This window comes from Protopterus annectens, chromosome 16.part0 (assembly GCF_019279795.1).
Source record: "Protopterus annectens isolate FY-2018-M chromosome 16.part0, PAN1.0, whole genome shotgun sequence".
Lineage (NCBI taxonomy): Eukaryota > Metazoa > Chordata > Ceratodontiformes > Protopteridae > Protopterus > Protopterus annectens.
In genome coordinates this window covers 472,893,593-472,910,916 of record NC_056750.1, presented here as the reverse complement: position 1 = coordinate 472,910,916, position 17,324 = coordinate 472,893,593, and the positions used below count along the sequence as shown (strand labels likewise).

The window sequence follows — 17,324 nt, the reverse complement described above, 5'->3', positions numbered from 1 at the left end:
TTCAAAAATACCAAACATTTTAGCCAATGCTTCAAGCAGAACTTCATTAAAATAGTTTATATAGTATAAATCTCATCATCAGAATCTAATACTTTTACACACTGGTGAGACATGGTGTGTGCAGTATAAAACACATTACATTTGACACAAAAAAATATCTATCAAATAGCAGTAACGCAAATTGGGGGGTGGGGCTGCACTACCTTACAAATGAGTGCTGACCCTAAAACCTTACCTTAGAATTTCCCTATCCATAAGACTACCACTACACAAGACAGCTCACAGAAACATGCACCAAAAAAAATGGACAACACAAATGATACCCCCTTATCTACCCTTACTCTATTGCTAACCCATCACTACTTGTGCAAACCGACTCCTATCCCTTACACCATCCCACATACCTCTGTCTACATTTTTTGCCATCTACATCCTAAACGGTGAACAGTTTCCACTGTCAGGATTCTGCACTGTCAATATCTGTATGCATCAATATCTGTATGCATGTATGTGTATACATATTTGTACATATATATGTACATGTGTGTGCGCGTGCGTATGTATGTGTGTGTATATATATATATATATATATATATATATATATATATATATATATATATATATATATATATATATATATATATATAGCTCTACTTCATTTGACTGAAAATACACTTCACTGAAAATAAAATCAGTGGGATCACTTCACTGAAAGCCCACTTCACTGAAAACTCATCTGACTGAAATTCATTTCGGTGAAAGTTATATATGGCCTTTTCACCGCTGTAGTGCGATCCTGGAGTTAGTATATATATATATATATATATATATATATATATATATATATATATATATATATATATATATATATATATATATTTATTAAGGGGGGTGTGGAATGCGTAGCCCCATTTATTATAAACATTTTAAACTATACACATTGATACTTACAAGTGCAATTAATAAGTGTTTCCAGAAGAGAATATATAACCAACATATGTGGGGGGATTCACCCCCCCCCCCTTAATATATATACTAACTCCAGGATCGCAGAATGAGCTTCTACCCAATCGAACTTCAACACTAATCAAACGTCAATAAATAAATAAATATACATTTACATCTGTTTGTGCATGTGTAAGTTCTTCAGGTGCTAAAATGACTATTTTCCAGCATTCCAAAGTTCCATTCATTAAATAACAAATCTACCTTTTCTGTACTTTAATTCCATAAAGCATGACCCTTGCTTTCTTCATTTCTGACAGGCAGGAAGGAAAGAAATAGAGAGTGTGTGTGTGTGTGTGTGTGTGCGTGTATACATACATACATATATACGCATGCATGCTCATGTACAACAAACTGAGAAAGAAAAAGAAATGGCGGCACACACTGACTACAAAACTTGGGTATGATGAGAAGCAAAGATAGATAGATATTTTTTCATATACAGCATTAATATTAAATTTGTCCACTTAACACATTGACAGGTCCTAAATTCTAACTTCTTCCCAGAAAGACAGAACATTTACTTGTTCTTCACAAATGCATTTCCATTTACAACCTTAGCACGTAAAAAGGCATAAAACGCAGATAGCATTCCTGCTGATAATGCCTGAGGTTTGATTGAACCAGATTACATGTACTCCCTCACCATACTGTTTTAAATTAATTCGTAGAAACAATTCCTACAGATCCTTAAAGACTGGGCTTTACATACAGAAAACTTTAAAGTTACCTTCAGGCAGCTGTTCTTCAATCGACTTGTCACTCGCTCCATCTGCTTGTCCGTCAGCGTTCTGCTGAGCATGCTGCAGGCTCAGCTTGTGACACACCTCAAACGCCTGTCCCACTGTGCGCACTATCCTCATGGCTTGGCTCTGAAAAGAAGAACATTAAAATTAGGTTATGAGTTCAAATCTGAAGCACAGGAAAGGAAAAACAGGCCAGTGAACCCTATAACCTGGTATTTAAAGGGGGATTTATGTACTTGTCAGAAAGGGTCAAGCAATGGTTTAACTGTTAATTTTATTGCACTGCAGGCTCTAAAATTAAAAAGGCCACTGACAATTAAATGTTCAGCACTTCCACCAAACTAACAGATGGTGCACAATCTGTCATTTAAAGACTTGAGAGTCTATCCTACCCAATGGAAAGCCATAACAGCATCTGTGATAGCTCAGCATTTTTTTTTTCTAAAAGATTTGGTTTATTCTTAGAATGATTCTTGGCATACTTACTTCAAAACAGGGGGTGCACAACATCTGCAAGACCATATTTTCTCAGTCAGGAAACTACACTGCATTTTTGTATTACTACATTGCTGATGTTCTTCGTTATACAGAAGTAATCTAGCTGATATATTTCTTACTTAGAAAAGTTACTGACATTCTTTCATCAGCAAATCCCTGCTAAACCAGCCTGGTTCCATGGTGCAACAGGATAGAGCTCTTAATGTGGCCCAGGTAACTGGTTTTCATTAGCATCCCTGGCCTTGGAGAAGTTAGGCATGGACGCAGAGTAGTATACATGTGGGGGGGGGGGGTACAAAAAAGACAGCTGATTTCCTGTCAGAGACCACTGCAACCTCTAAGTACTTCAGAGACAGGGGAAGGGATGCTTTGGGGAACTTACCTTGAACAAGTGAAGAGATATCGACCATGGTCAACCTTACATGGCCCCTTCTCCAGTGTTTCAATGGATGTGGGAGGAAGATAAGGGCAAAAAACAGAAACAAAAAAATTGAACCACACTTTATCTGGAGTCTCAAACTCAAAAAAATCACGAGGGCTGTGCGAGGGCTACCACAGTTAGGAGGGCAAAAATCTCCAAAACAAAAGGAAAGGTAGTTTGTGTGGCTAGGAATGTAGTGTGGTACCTTCTGTCTTGAGAATCATAATGGTTTAAGGGGTGCTTGAGACTCAAGAGCTGTGAGTTTGAAATCCCTGAGAGCCTTTAATGATCGACCTTCACTCTGATGATAGGGAATGAATGGGCTGATTGGCTGGGAGGGGGATGATGACTAACAGACAGCAGGGGCAAAAATGGGGTGGGAGTGGAGAAAATCCCAGCAAAACCAGAAGTCCATAGCATAAGTTATAATGGGCCATTCTGCTTACAAATGTCACCAGCTTAATTAGTATTTTACAACTGAGTACATTTTGCAGAAAACACTGATGCAGCTAGTAGCTTCACATTTTACCCTATTTCTAGACAATTTGTGGGAGGTGTAGGAGACAAGTAGTGGAAAAATAATTAGAGAAAAAATGTGCTTACAGTTTCAGCTGAGTAAAGTCCAGTGTACGTTTAAAGGTGCTCATTAGGATATGACAACGAAAAACAATTTTGACCTACTAAAGTATCTACAGAAATAATGGTTACACTGATGCATTAAATTATTATCAGAAAAGCATGCAACTTTAAAGTCACAAATAGAAAATAAGAAAAATGGACAAAAGTGAGGCAAGATCACATTAAGCATAAATACCAGTCGAACCAAAAGCTGGGGTTGAACTTTCCTTGGTTTAATAGTGCCTTGGATTGCCCCACCCCTCACCCTGGAAAGACATACTCACTTAAAAACAAAATGGTTATGTGCACTAACAATAATGTACAAAACAAAGGATTACAGACATTTTCTTGTCACAAGCGTAGGAGTCTAGACTGCGAACAGGTAAGACATTCTGTAAATGGAGGAATGGAACAATCCAACTGCCAAAAAATGGTGAACTGGACTTGACACTGAGGAGAAAACTAAATCAGCAAAACAGAAATATTCAGGAAGAATGATAGAAAGGATGAAACTGTGATGAAAATTCAGGGGAACCTAGGTCAAGTTTAGGATAGACACTCGCAAGAGATTATTCTATATGGAACTTAATTATTCTCAGATTAGGACGCGTTCTATCAGCTTTAGCGACATCAGATTCGAGGCAAAATTACTGAAGATACCTAGGTTAAGGCTGCAACTACATCTTAGAAAACAAGAATTTATGGCTCTCTCTCGAGGAAAGTAACTGGTACACAAAAATACACTAAATTTACAGTCTGTTAATATGTAAATGTCAGGCAGCAGTCAGCTGAAATGGTACAGGAATCTGTGACAAGTATCTAAAACATATAAATGCACATATCTCACAACTTTACAGTAGCTTTACTGGTAGTGAGTATGCATAACCACACAAAACATACATGAACTTTGTGAGAAGGATGCTTTATGCATGGAAGGCAAAGGCAAGTAACATTACAGAATGGTAATCCATGTATCAAACCACATTCATTTACATTTCCTGCTAAGACAGCTATTGAAATGATCTTAAGCTACATCAATACATTAGTAACCTTTCAGCAAACTCAACAAGTCTATGACAATGGTTTTCATACTCTCTCATATTGCATCTCATTGAAAACATGCAACAGATGTAATAGAGAAAGAGAGAAACAGAATAGAAAAGGAATGTGGTTGCCTCTGCCGCAATGTTAGTTTTAAGAGTGAAAAAGCCTTTAATTCAGGTACAGTCATTCCTGAAAAGAACTCTGTGTTTTATTAATGTTGATCCCCTCCTGCCATGTCTTCTTTGTGCCCATTTGCCAGAAGTAGATAGTTTGCCAATGGAAGTAGAGGAAACCCCAAAAAGTTTAACTCCATGAACTAAATACCCTCTTTTATCATACTGTTTGAGTACCTGAGTAGCACAAGGACAAAACAACTTTTTTATGTAAAGCAGAGTTCAGACTCAAACTTAAGTCGGTGAACCTTTGGTTATGTACCCAGGCATCTCTCCTTAAGACAGTAGCAGTTAGCCCTAAACTCAGTATCAGCACAATCACAGACGCTCTCTAGGGCATGGTTAAAGACCTGATTAATATTAAAAATAATGGGATCTACAAAGGCTTTATCTTTAAGTTTCAGCACAATGTAACAAACTTCATCATATGGTTCAGGTAATTGAGAATTCTAAAAGCCAAAGTAGCCAAAGGGAAACTTCTCTAGTCAAAACTGTCCAACACTATTTATCCCATGAAGAGGGGTTAGGATTCACTAGAAGCCTATTGCCAGCTGACACTGAAGCAGAAATGCCTGCTGAATAAGAATGAAGGAGAGAAAGAAATAATTTGTCTAGGAAACTCTAAAAAGTGTATCTGCCTTTTTAGAGAGTGAAGAATGGGAATCGGGATTATTGCAGGCAGCATAGGTTCATAGGTAGGTACTAGGCTATTGGCCCTAGGGCCTATACAAGCCTAGCCAAAAAGGTACCCTGGCTTTTGCCACCCAAGAAAATTATTTTCCTGTGTCCCTGTCGAGCAGAGCCACAGAGGTGATCCCCGGGGTGAATTTCCTATTTCCCATCCAGTTATCAAGATTTTTCTTGAAGAGTGCTAATGAGGAGCTTTGTTTGATATAGATAGGTAGGTAGTTTGTTCCAGAGTATGGGAAGCCTCTGGGACAGGAATCTATCCCTCCAGCATGTTCTGTTTATTGTGGTGACAAAGTTTAGGTCCCTAGACGTGTAGCTCTGAGGGATTGGGATTTCTTTAAGTGGGGCATGTCCAACAGCTCTGAGTTTGACATAGCTTTGTATATTAGGCAGAGATCACCTCTGAGTAGGCGATATGCGACGGAGTAAAGCTTGAGTTTTTTGAGACAGTCTGCATAGGGCATCTATTTGAGGCCAGTAATCTTCCTTGTGAGGCATTTCTGCAGCCTTTCCAGTTGTTGTAGATGTATTGTGAGGTACATACCAAAGGGGGCATTGTACTCTATAATGGGTCTAATGAGTGATGAGTAGATGGGAATAATTACCTCTTTTTTCCTGAATGAGAAACGTTTTGTGATGAGGTGTGCCACGTAGAAGGATTTCCCTACTACTGTGGCGATGTGATTATCAAAAGGAGAGATTACTGTCCACCTGTGTCCCAAGGTCTCTTATCACACTTTCAGTGTTAAGTAGACTACCACCTATGTGGTAGCTCATGGGTACAGAATTTTTACCAAAGGGGATGACAATGCACTTTTTGGCATTGAGCTTGAGGCCATGGCTTTGACACCAGGCATCTGTTTTAGTGAGGCCCTTTTGTTGGATGTCCACATCGTTAGGAGTTTCAATTATGGCTCTTAGTTTGCAGTCATCTGCGAACTTCATTAGCCAAAGACCTTCTGTGTTAGCCTGTGCTATAGAAAAGTAGATGCCAAACAGGAGGGGACGCAGGACTGAACCCTGTGATACACTCCACTTGTCTGAAGTCAAATTTGGAGTCTGCTACTGTCACAGTGTGGGTTTTGTCAGTGAGCCAGTTGGCAACCCATCTTGTGATTTATACCTAGTTTAGTGAGTTTATCTAGAATTCCAGAGTAGGGGATGGTGTCAAAAGCCTTGGTGAGATCTAGATAGGCTATGTGAACCACCTTACCCTCATCTACGGCTTTGGTGACTGCTTTAAAGAAGTCAATCAGGTTTAGGAGACATGATCTGCCTTTTACAAACCCGAACTGGGTGGGGTCTAGAGTTTGGAGATTACCAATGTCTTTGTTTATAAGTTCCATGATGATACTTCCATGGTCTTGCAGACCAGGCTCGTTAGGCTAATGGGGAGGTTGTTTCCAGGGTCCGTGGTGGCTCCCCCCTTTGTGGAATGGGATAACTGTCGCTGTGCACCATTCAGTGGGCACAAAGCCTGAGGTGAGGCTATGACTGAACATGGTGCTTAGGTGGGTACCAGTTCATTCTGTAGTTCATGTTGAATGCAGCCTGGGATGTTGTCAGGTCCCAAGGATGCTGTGTTCTTGAGGTTAGAGAGTATGTTTTTTTAACTGTGCAGCCATGATTACAGGAACTTTGCATTCTTCCGGTAAAGAGATGGGCCCTTTAGGGGGTGGAAAGTTAGCACTGAACCTATCTTCCAGGATGTTGGCAATATCAGTTGGTTTTGTATTTTTAGTGCCATTGTACTGTAACTCAGAGCAGATCTGAGTGTTGTCATTGAGATTCTTGACATAGCTATAGAATGCTTTGTGGTTGTCTTTAGAATCTGTGACTATTTTGTTTTCATAACTTGCTTTTGAGGATTTTATGAGGGATCTCAGCTTCTTACTGAGGCTGACCAGGGAGTTCTTCCAGTCATGGGATTTTACTCTTTTTTTTTTTGCAAGTTTCTTTCTTCTGTTGCAGAGTTTATTGCAGGGGACCACCGGATTGGCTTCCTTTTTTTGGAGGATTGCATCTTGGCTCTGTTAAGGATAGCACGATCCATGCACTCGTGTAAGTGCTTATAAAGTGCATTTGTGTAGGATTCAGCAGTCATAACTCTATTGTCTGTCTGCATTGGGTGTTGTGAAGTTTGCCACTTCTGTCTTAAGAAGCGTGAAGTTGGCTTTGGCGAAATTTTTTACGGTGGTTTCCCTAATGTGGGTGGGGGTGGGGGCAGGATGTGGATGTCTAGGCTGATTACCTTGTGGTCGGATCTGACCAATGAGGAATTGACCTCTGGTGTGGAACACCAGTTGCCCATGTTAGTAATGACCAGGTATAGGATATTGCTGCCCCTGGTGGGGGGTGTGGATAAGTTGATCCAAGGGGTTAGAATTTATGAATTCCAGAAAACGTTGAGCAAAAGAGTTGGTACATGAGTAGTTTTCCCAGTTAATGGTGAGGTAGTTGAAATCACCCATTATTAGGGTGTTGGATTGTACCCTAATATTTTACAGTGTATCAAGAAATGAGGAGTAGGAATCCTGGGGCATAGTGGGGGATCTGTAGCAAGTTACAATTTGGATTGTGGTCTTGCCCAGAGTTAGTTTCACTTGAATAATCTCGGATGCATTATGCTGAGTAACTAGCCTGGAGGAGTGGATATCCTTAATGAATATGGACACGCCTCCACCTTTAGTGTTTTGATCCAGGTTAGGTGGCCGAAAGGTGTGATATGAATTATAGCCTGGTAATGCAGGGGTGCTGTCTGCAGCCTTGAACCAGGTTTCTGTCACTGCACAAATGTCGATGTTCTTCATTTTAAGGAGTGCCTCGAGTGAATGCATTTTGAAGTTTAGACTTCTAGCATTGAGTAGCATTACCCTCAGATTTTGCTTGCTTGTACCAGTTAAGGTGGTGAATTTGTCATTTGAACCTTGCCTAAAAAAGGCACTATAGGGGTGGCAAGTGCCTTGGCTAGTATCCGGAATTCCAAGGGTGACAGGTGCAGGCCATTTCTGCCAAAGCATCATGGTCTGTTGAGCATGTCATCCCAGGCAGACAGATACTGGATCCAATTGTTGAAGTCAATCATTTTGTCCTTGTACTATGGTATCATTCTGGGTGATGGCAGGATGCTACTCAGGGCTAGGGTCATACCTGCCTGGACTACAAGATCGGAGAGCTCCTCCATGTCTCTTTTCATGTAGTCCAGGGAGGTACATCTCAGGTCATTCACACCAACATGGGCAATGCCAGTGTAATTTTTGTACTTGTTGTGGAGTGACCTGAGTGCATGCATTATGTGGTGGATCCTGGCACCTGACAGGCAGCTGACAGTAACTTTCTCCTTGTTTAGTCTAGTGAGTGGAACATCAGTGAGCCTGACTAGAGAGTCACCTATGACTAGAGTGTTGGGTACGTTGTTATGCCTTATGGGCTGTGGTTGAGTGGCACACTGAGTTTGTGGGCTATGTGTCATTTGGGTTGTGTTGGGGGGGGTGGAGGTTGCATGTGTTTCTGCTTTGGAGGTCTCTGTTACTTGAGCAGATTTTTATTGAGAGCCTCCACAAATGTAGGTGTGTGTTTTGTGTTGCTATGTGTGGGTTTTGGTGGTGTAGGTTTTGAGGGACTATGTGATGTGTGTGGTGTGGTGCAAGTGTTTACCCTCTCCTCTTGACTGTCTAGTCCAGTCTTGGGTGAAGAGAGCTTTGCTTCCAGTTTGGCTATATAAGTGCATCTCTCACAGGCTGTAGTGTTGGGTGGTAGGAGGAGAAGGTTGTCTGTGTACATGAGGCAATTGCTGCATTGCATTAAGGACATCCTCCAAGGCTGGCAAAATTGGAGGAATGGGAGTAGCATGTAGGACCTTTACACATGACTCGCAGCATCTCGTTTTAGGTAGAATCTCCACTTGTTCCCAGAAAAATAAATCATTCATTATGGAAACAGATACAGAAAATGAAACCACCTTCATGGGAGATGTGCCTTTCTCAGATGTCAGACTCTTCAGATGGACTACCTTCAGGATTTTCTGCAGCACACTAGTGTTCAAGTAAAGATTTTTTTGAATTCCAGGACTAACTGCCTTCAATAAACTCCTGACTAATTTAAGCACATCACCTTTATGAACCATCCGTGTATCCTTAGATAAACAATATCTAATCTTTTGCTTCTTTTTCCTAAGCTAACTATCCCTGAAAGATGACGAACTAGAGGATGGCTCTATCTTGAGCATGAGGTTTCTTTCCCTAAATACCCTGAGAAGAACTTCCCAGAGCATCTCCCAAACCCAAAAAAGAAGACTGTTTTCCCATACCTTTATCGAGCATGGGAACAGACATGCAGGATGTGTCTGACCCCTGGTTTGTAATGGTAGAAACAGCAGCACCAGTGGAACTCTAAAGACCATCAGAGGAGCAGAAGAACAATGTATGGTCATTACAGGAACTTCCACCAGCTGCTGACATATTGACTGAGCCCACTGTGACCGCAACAACTCATTTTTAAAATTGCTTTTCTTTTAAGGTACAAGACAAGAACCAACAGTGCCAGAGCATCTGTTATGTGACCAAAAAAGAAGTCTAGTTAAGGGTAAACAGTGCTGGAAAGATCAGAAATTAAGTTGTCAGAAAGTGTTCACAAGCAGCAAACAAGAAAGTACAGTTTTGTACCTACCATAAATGTAGATGTTCGAGTGCTAATACAGCTGCAGTCATTACAGATGGGTTCTCCTGCCGTCAGGCGGGTCCTCGGTCGGCTGAATTCCAAAGTCTAGGTCCGGCGTTGGTTGTTGTCGCCTTCTTTCCTGACGTCAGTGCGACAGGGGTATATAAGAAACAGCAGACACCATTTTCTTCAGTCTTTCTTGCCCCAGATGTCAGGTGCCCCCAGAAGGAAGGCAATACATAATTTATATATAATAATGCAATGCAATATAATCAAAAAACAGTAGTTGCAATCAAATACACCATAAAAGGATAACCCAATCAGGTTATATGAAGGGGTGTTAGCCACTAGGCCTGTACCAAGAGGGGAAGGAGGGAGGGAAACCTGGACTGCAGGTGTATTAGCATTTGAACATCTACATTTATGGTAGGTACAAAACTGTACTATGTTCATCGTGCATGCAGCTGCAGTCATTACAGATGGGTAGAATCCCAAAGCTACGCACAGGATGGTAGGCACTAGGTGGAACTGGGAGGAGCCAGAATGCCCTGCAACACAGCAGTGGCAAAGCCTGCTCTAGTTTTGAAGTATAAAGGTAGGTGGTAGTGTTTAGTGAAGGTATGCACAGAACTCCAAGTGGCTGCCTCCAAAATATCTTTGGTAGGAACTCCTCTGAGGAAGGCTGCAGAGGTAGCTGTTGCCCTTGTGGAGTGGGATCTGATGCCTGCAGGTACAGATTTACCATGAAAAGAGTAACAAAAACGTATGCAGTGGCCTATCCATTTTGAAATTGTCTGTTTGGAAATTGGCTTCCCTTGAGCTCCTACAGCATAGGACACAGAGTTGTTCTGATTTTCTGAAAGGCTTTGTTCTGTCCAAATAGTAACGCAGCTGTCTATGGATGTCTAAGGAATGTAGCAGCCTTTCCCCTTTGTTTTGAGGTTGGGGTAAAAGGTAGGTAAGTGTATGGCCTGATTTAAAGCTACCCTGGATACTACCTTAGGCATAAATGATGGGTTGATACTACCTTAGGCATAAATGATGGGTTGGTTCGTAGGGAAACCCTGTCCTGATGGAAGATGATAAAGGGCTGCACAGCCATGAGGGCTTGTAGTTCCGAGACCCTACGAGCTGAGGTAATAGCCAGAAGGAAAGCGGTTTTCCAGGACAAATATTGCAAATCTGTTGAGGCAGCTGGCTCAAAAGGAGGCAAGGTTAATTTTTCTAGAATGTAATTAAGATCCCAAGCTGGGATTGGTTGTTTCCTTGGAGGTCTTATATTATTAGCCCCTCTGAGGAACTGTCTTAAGAGTGGGTGAGAGAATACAGGTGGATCAGTGTTGTATTCTGCAGAAATGGCTGAGGCATGGATTTTGATGGAGGAGAATGAAAGTCCACTGTTCAGCAGCTCAGCTAGATACTGTAATATTTGAGGCAAATTCAGTTTTCTAGGATCCTGGCCCTTTTTCTCATTCCAAGCGCAAAACCGTTTCCATTTTGCGGAGTAAGCTTTTCTAGTAGATGGCCTTCTGGCCTCCAAAATGACATCCTGCACCTCCTTGGAGAGTAGGGTCTGTTGTGATGTTAAGGAATCTTCCATGTGGCCAGATTGAGTGTTTTCAGCTGACTGTGAAGAGTTTTGTAGCTGTGCTGAGTCAGAAGAAGAGGCATTAGAGGTAGAGTCCATGGAGGAGAATGCGTTAGGCTCCTCAGGAGTGGGTACCAGTGTTGTCTTGGCCAGTCTGGAGCAATCAGTATCATCTTTGCTCTGTCTGCTCTTGCTTTCAAAAGCACCTTGGGCAGTAGAGGAAGAGGTGGGAAGGCGTAAACTGTCCGTGCTGTCCAACTGAAAGAAAGGGCGTCCACTCTCCAGGCCTTTGGATGAAATGTTCTTGAGCAGAATTTTGTCAATTGATGATTTTTGTGGGAGGCAAAGAGATCTATGTCTGGCCTTCCCCACACTTGGATTATCTCTGTAAACACTTGAGGATGCAACTTCCATTCATGTGGGTCTGTCATATTTCTGCTTAGATTGTCTGCCAGCGTGTTTTCCAAGCCTGGCAAGTACTGTGCTTGAAGCTCGATTTGCAACTCCAGAGCCATGTTCCAAAGTGACATGGCCAGCCTGCAAAGGGGGTATGAATGTGTTCCTCGTTTGTTTATGTACCACATTACTGTGGTGTTGTGTGTTCTTATCAATAATTGCCCTGGATGCAGAAGGTCTTTGAAAGCTGTAATAGCATTTATCACTGCTAGCATCTCCTTTTGATTGATGTGAAGGTGCTTTTCCTTTTGGGACCATTTGCCCTGAATGCACCGGTCTGTCATGTGTGCCCCCCCAGGAGTAGTCTGAGGCATCTGTTGTGATGACTTGATTTGCTTGAGGCTTGCAGAATGGTAGACTTCTGTGTTTGTTTGGCATGCTTGAGCCCACCATAGAAATTCCTTTTGCAAACATGGAATTAGTGGTATTATTGTTTCCAAACTGTGGCTGTGTTGAGACCATAGGTTTTTTAGGTACCATTGAAGTTTCCTCATATGCAACTTTGCACATGTGATTAGAAGAATGCAAGATGCCATGAATCCCAGAGCCTGCAGGATTTTCCTTGCAGTTAGCCTGGTACAATTTGCTAGTATCTTGAAGTATTGAGTTAGTTGCCCCTGTTTTTCTGGCATAAGATAGGCCATCTGGGTGTTTGTGTCCAAGTTGGCACCCAGGAAAATTATTTTTTGAGATGGCATTAGCCTGGATTTCTCTTTGTTGACTGTGTATCCCAGAGAATTCAATAACCGTGTTACATAAGCCAGATGTTCCAGAAGTATGTGTTTGCTGTCCACTTGGATCAGGCAGTCGTCCAAATAAGGGTATATTTGTATCCCTTGAAGTCTGCAGTAGGCAATTACTGATGCCAGGCATTTCGTGAAAACTCTGGGTGCAGTAGATAAGCCAAAGGGCAAAGCAGAGAATTGATAGTGGATTGAACCTGCAAGAAATCTGAGGTATCTTCTGCAGCTTTGTCTGATTGGGACATGCAGGTATGCCTCCTTGAGGTCCAATGTTACCAGCCAAGACTCCTTGCCCAGCATGGGAAGAAGCTGCTGTAAGGTGAGCATCTTGAATTTTGGTATGAGTAGAAATGTGTTTAGGATGGATAAGTCCAAAATGGGTCTCCAATCGGTTCCCTTCCTTGGTACCAGGAATAGTCTGGAATAAAAACCTTGACCTTGTTCGTGAGTAGGTACCTCTTGAATAGCTTTCATGCCCATGAGCTTTGAAATTTGTATTTGAGCCTCTGCCCTTTGATTGTGTGACAGGTTCGGCATGCCTCTCATTTTTGGAAGGGTGTGAAAATGAAATCTGTCGCCTCTGTTTATAATGTCCAGGATCCATTTGTCTTTTGTGACAATATGCCATTTTTTTGAAAATAATGCAAGCTTCCCTCCTAAGGGTGCTGCCACTTGAGCCTTGCTTGGCATGCAAAGGGGAAAGTCATTGGGTTTGTTTCCTGTATTGCTGTGAACTATCTTCGCCACCTCTTGGTGTTGGAGATTGCCATTATCTGCCTCTATACGATCCTTGAGATTGTCTTCTGCCCCTTGTGCGCCTGTATCTACCTCTTTGGGGCCTGTCCGTGGCTGAAAAGGACCAATTTTTTGAAGGCCAATTTCTACTAAAACGTGGTGGTTGTACCTGTAGAAAAGCTTTAACAGTTTGCATAGATTTAGCTTTTTCTTCCATTTTCCTTAGTATCTCCTCAGCATTAGCACCAAATAATACATCCTTTTGTAGAGGAGCATCTAGTAATTTAGCTTTGACATGATCAGGCAAGGTTTGTTCCCTAAGCCAGGCATGTCTACGTATGACTGATCCTGTAACAGCAGCTCTACTTGAGGCCTCTAGAGCATCATAACCACATTGTAAGGTGTGCTTACCCACTTGTTCTGCACTATGCATCATATCCTGCAACTCCTTCAAATCTGGTTGTTCAGGTTGTGACATTTTATTTTTTTAATTGTGATAACAGAAACTGTTGATATTTAAGCATATGGAACTGACAGTTTAAGGCCCTCATGGCTAGGGTGGCCGAGGTATATACCTCTTTTACCCACCTTTCTAAGGATCTAGAGTCTCTCTCGGAAGGTAATGGATTCTTAGCAGTAGAGGCCTTCATTCCCTTGGGGCCCTGAGAAATGGTTTCTGGGTCAGCAGTATGACTTTTGTAAAGAAATTGGTGTGAGTTAGGAACTCTGTAGTACCTATCAGGCTTGACTGGGGCTGGAGGCAGGGAATCCGGATTAAGGCAGGCCTCCGAGTAAACATGATCAAGTATGTCCAAGACAGGAGGTATCGCCAGAGGTCTGTTTCTGAGGTAGCAAAAGAAATTCCCTAAGCCTTCTCTTGGAATCTGAAAAATCTTGGCCTTCCCAATGGAAGTGTTCCCTCAAGGTATGCAAGGTTTCCCCGAATGAGAAATCCTCTGGGGGGGATACAGAAGGAATGGACTCCTCTGCATCAGAATCTTCAAAAGGGGAGTATGAATGTTCCTCCTCATCAGAATGTTCTGAAATAATGGAGCCCTGGTCAGAAGAGGGTGATTCTTCCTCCACTCTGGGTCTCTTGTCCGGTGGGGGTTGGGAACCCCTGATAAGAGTAATTAAATCCTCAGCCATTTTAAGCATCTGCTTTTTAGGCATGGGGCCTGGAGATGGGCCCTGTGCAACAGGTCTCTTGGAGTGCATGGCTGATTTAGACTTAGTAAAGGCCTTGATGGAAAAGGAAGAGGAAGGTCTGAAGACACCATGGGTGGAGGTAGACCTGTCCACATTATGAGGCTCAACACTAACAGTGGCTTCGGTAGCTGTAGTCAGGGTGTGGGCCGAGGAACCTGCGGCCTCGGTTACAGAGGACACCGCCAGAGAAGTGTCGTCGGTAGTCAGGGGCTGCGTAGGCGCCTCGCTGAGAACCGGACCACGTGTAGTCGGCTTTGGCGTGGTGTTGGTGGAGGCCGCGGATCTCGCGTGTCGGTCCTTGTCCTTGCGTTTTTTGGACAAAACAGGAGTTGGAGTCTCCGACGACATGTTATAGTTAAAAGCTTTACCAAAAAAGTGCTGCGCGAACTCCGCCCGATGCTTAATAGTGCATTTATTGAAAGTAGCACAAAAGCGACAGCCCGAGACGTCGTGGTCTGAGCCTAAACAAGGTATACAGAGGGAATGGAAATCCTTATGCGGTATTTGCTTCCCACAAGAAATACAATTGTTAACTTTGTCTGACATCGGTCTGAGGCAAGAAAAGTTTCCCCAATGGGGTACTTAGCTTTAAAGAAGACTTCGGTTTCCAAATTTTCGCAATTTCAGGAGCTGGCCGACTGGCACTTGCGAACTGCTTCTGCTTTGGGCACCGCGCGGCAAAAAAGACTGAAGAAAATGGCATCGGCTGTTTCTTATATACCCCTGTCGCACTGACGTCAGGAAAGGTGACAACAACCGACGCCGGACCTAGACTTTGGAATTCGGCCGACCAAGGACCCGCCTGACGGCAGGAGAACCCATCTGTAATGACTGCAGCTGTATGCACGATGAACATCTTACACTTCCACAAACAGTTCGAGTCCAGGCAGATACACAAGCAGCACTATCATGACTGAAAACAAATGCTCAGGTAAATTGTCATGAAGTACACAAGCATGTAGTTTTAGCACTCCTTTTAAGTAAAACATGAATACCTAAACTGAAAAGTTGTAAAAACCGTACAACTTTAACATCCAAAAAATCCACCCAAGAAAACAAACAAACTAAACAAAAACCATGTTTCTAGAAAAAAAAATCACTTTTAGTCGCATTTAAAAACCTAGTTTTAAAAAAGTTAATGATTTGTGGAAGGGGTCCCCCCTAGGGGGGGTTATCTCCCAGAAATGAAGCTATAGACCAACTATTGCTTCTGAAAGCTCTGAAGTTTGCTTCCTTTGAGGCAGCAAGAAAGTACTTCCTTCTTGCTACTATATATCTCATTAGTGATGGCCAATCAGCAACCAGTGGGAATGTGTGGGAGGGAGTTAGAGCTTTTGAAGCAAGCTGTTTATTGCTTCCTAGGTAGGAAACAACCCAAATAGCCAAAGGCTACTGCAGCAGTGGGAATGATGAACATAACCCTCATTGATATTGCCTCTTCCTCAAACTTGAATGGAAATATAGGGTCAAACAGGAGTCCTTGTCCTCTGGTATTAAGGGTCTGGGAAGGGTGTTATCTCAATACAGCTAGAAGAGAACCAAGTTTATTGAGGGTATACAGTTTGATTTTATTTTGATAATAGTGACAGCAAAATCCTTAAAGCATTTCAATGTTAATGCCAAAGTCTTCATAATCCCCTGACACGACTTGGCTAGGATGAGGTAACTCCCCAGGTACTGGTAAATTTGGATGCACTGTCCTGAGTAAGCAATTACTGGAACTAGATGCAGTAGACAAGCCAAACGGAAATGATGTGAAATTATAGTTATGTAAAATCTTACCATAATGTTAGATGTCCTTTTCTTCTATATGCTACTGTATCCATAACATGAGGGAGTCTGCCTCTGGTCGACTCCGGACACCCAGCCATTTTACAAAAGATAGCTGCTACCGTGATATGTGCTAAGGTCCGCATCACTCAGCGTATGGCGGCCATAAACGGACGTCAGCACACACCTACCTCAGAACTGGATGCTGTCGGGAATCAATGACTATGGAGTGGGTACTCAGGAGTCAGGCAGGCGTCGGGGGGAAGGCAGAGTGAGAGGCTATACAGCAGCATATAGACGAGTAGGACATCTAAAGTTATGGTAAGATTTCACATAACTATGCTATATCCTTCTATTCATATGCTGCAAAAAATCAGCCCTAATCCAATATGCCGATGATTTGACCCTCATCTCCATCACTAGCAATATCTCTGAACTCCACACTCAAACACAAGATGCCTTTCTATCCATTAAAAAGTGGCTGTCTGATAATCTTCTCATTCTAAACCCAAAGAAAACCAAACTCCTGCTTTTTCTTCGATGTTTACTCTACCATCATAAGTCTATATTAGTTATCACTTCCTCAGATAACACCATCATACAACCAGAACCTCATGCCAAGCTTTTAGGTGCCATCATTGATAATTAACTCAAATTCAACCTACATATACTCCATTGCATAAAAAAATGCACCAGAAACTTGGCCTGCTCTATTGTAACAGAAAATTTCTAATTGCCACTGCTAGACTCTCTCTAGCACAGGCACTTATCCTCCCCTCCCTTCGTTATGCTGCCCCAGTCCTAACTAACATTCAGTCCACAGCCCTGTCCAAACTACAACAAACATACCATAAAATAGCAAGATTCATCACCAGCTCCCTTAACTCAAATCACTGCCTGGCACTCAACTCCCTCCAATTGAACTCCCCCAACTACTACTCCTATCACAATTTCAAATCATACACTCTG

General features: G+C 42.3%; 1 protein-coding gene across 1 annotated transcript in view; it reads right to left on the bottom strand.

Moving 5' to 3' along the window:
• Positions 1-17,324, bottom strand: part of LOC122790910 (carboxyl-terminal PDZ ligand of neuronal nitric oxide synthase protein-like) — a gene marked incomplete in the record, with an annotated part of 1,500,930 nt that overhangs the window by 253,544 nt on the left and 1,230,062 nt on the right. Inside the window, 1 exon segment of the mRNA XM_044058594.1 lies at positions 1,736-1,877. Coding sequence (XP_043914529.1) covers positions 1,736-1,877 — 142 coding nt within the window.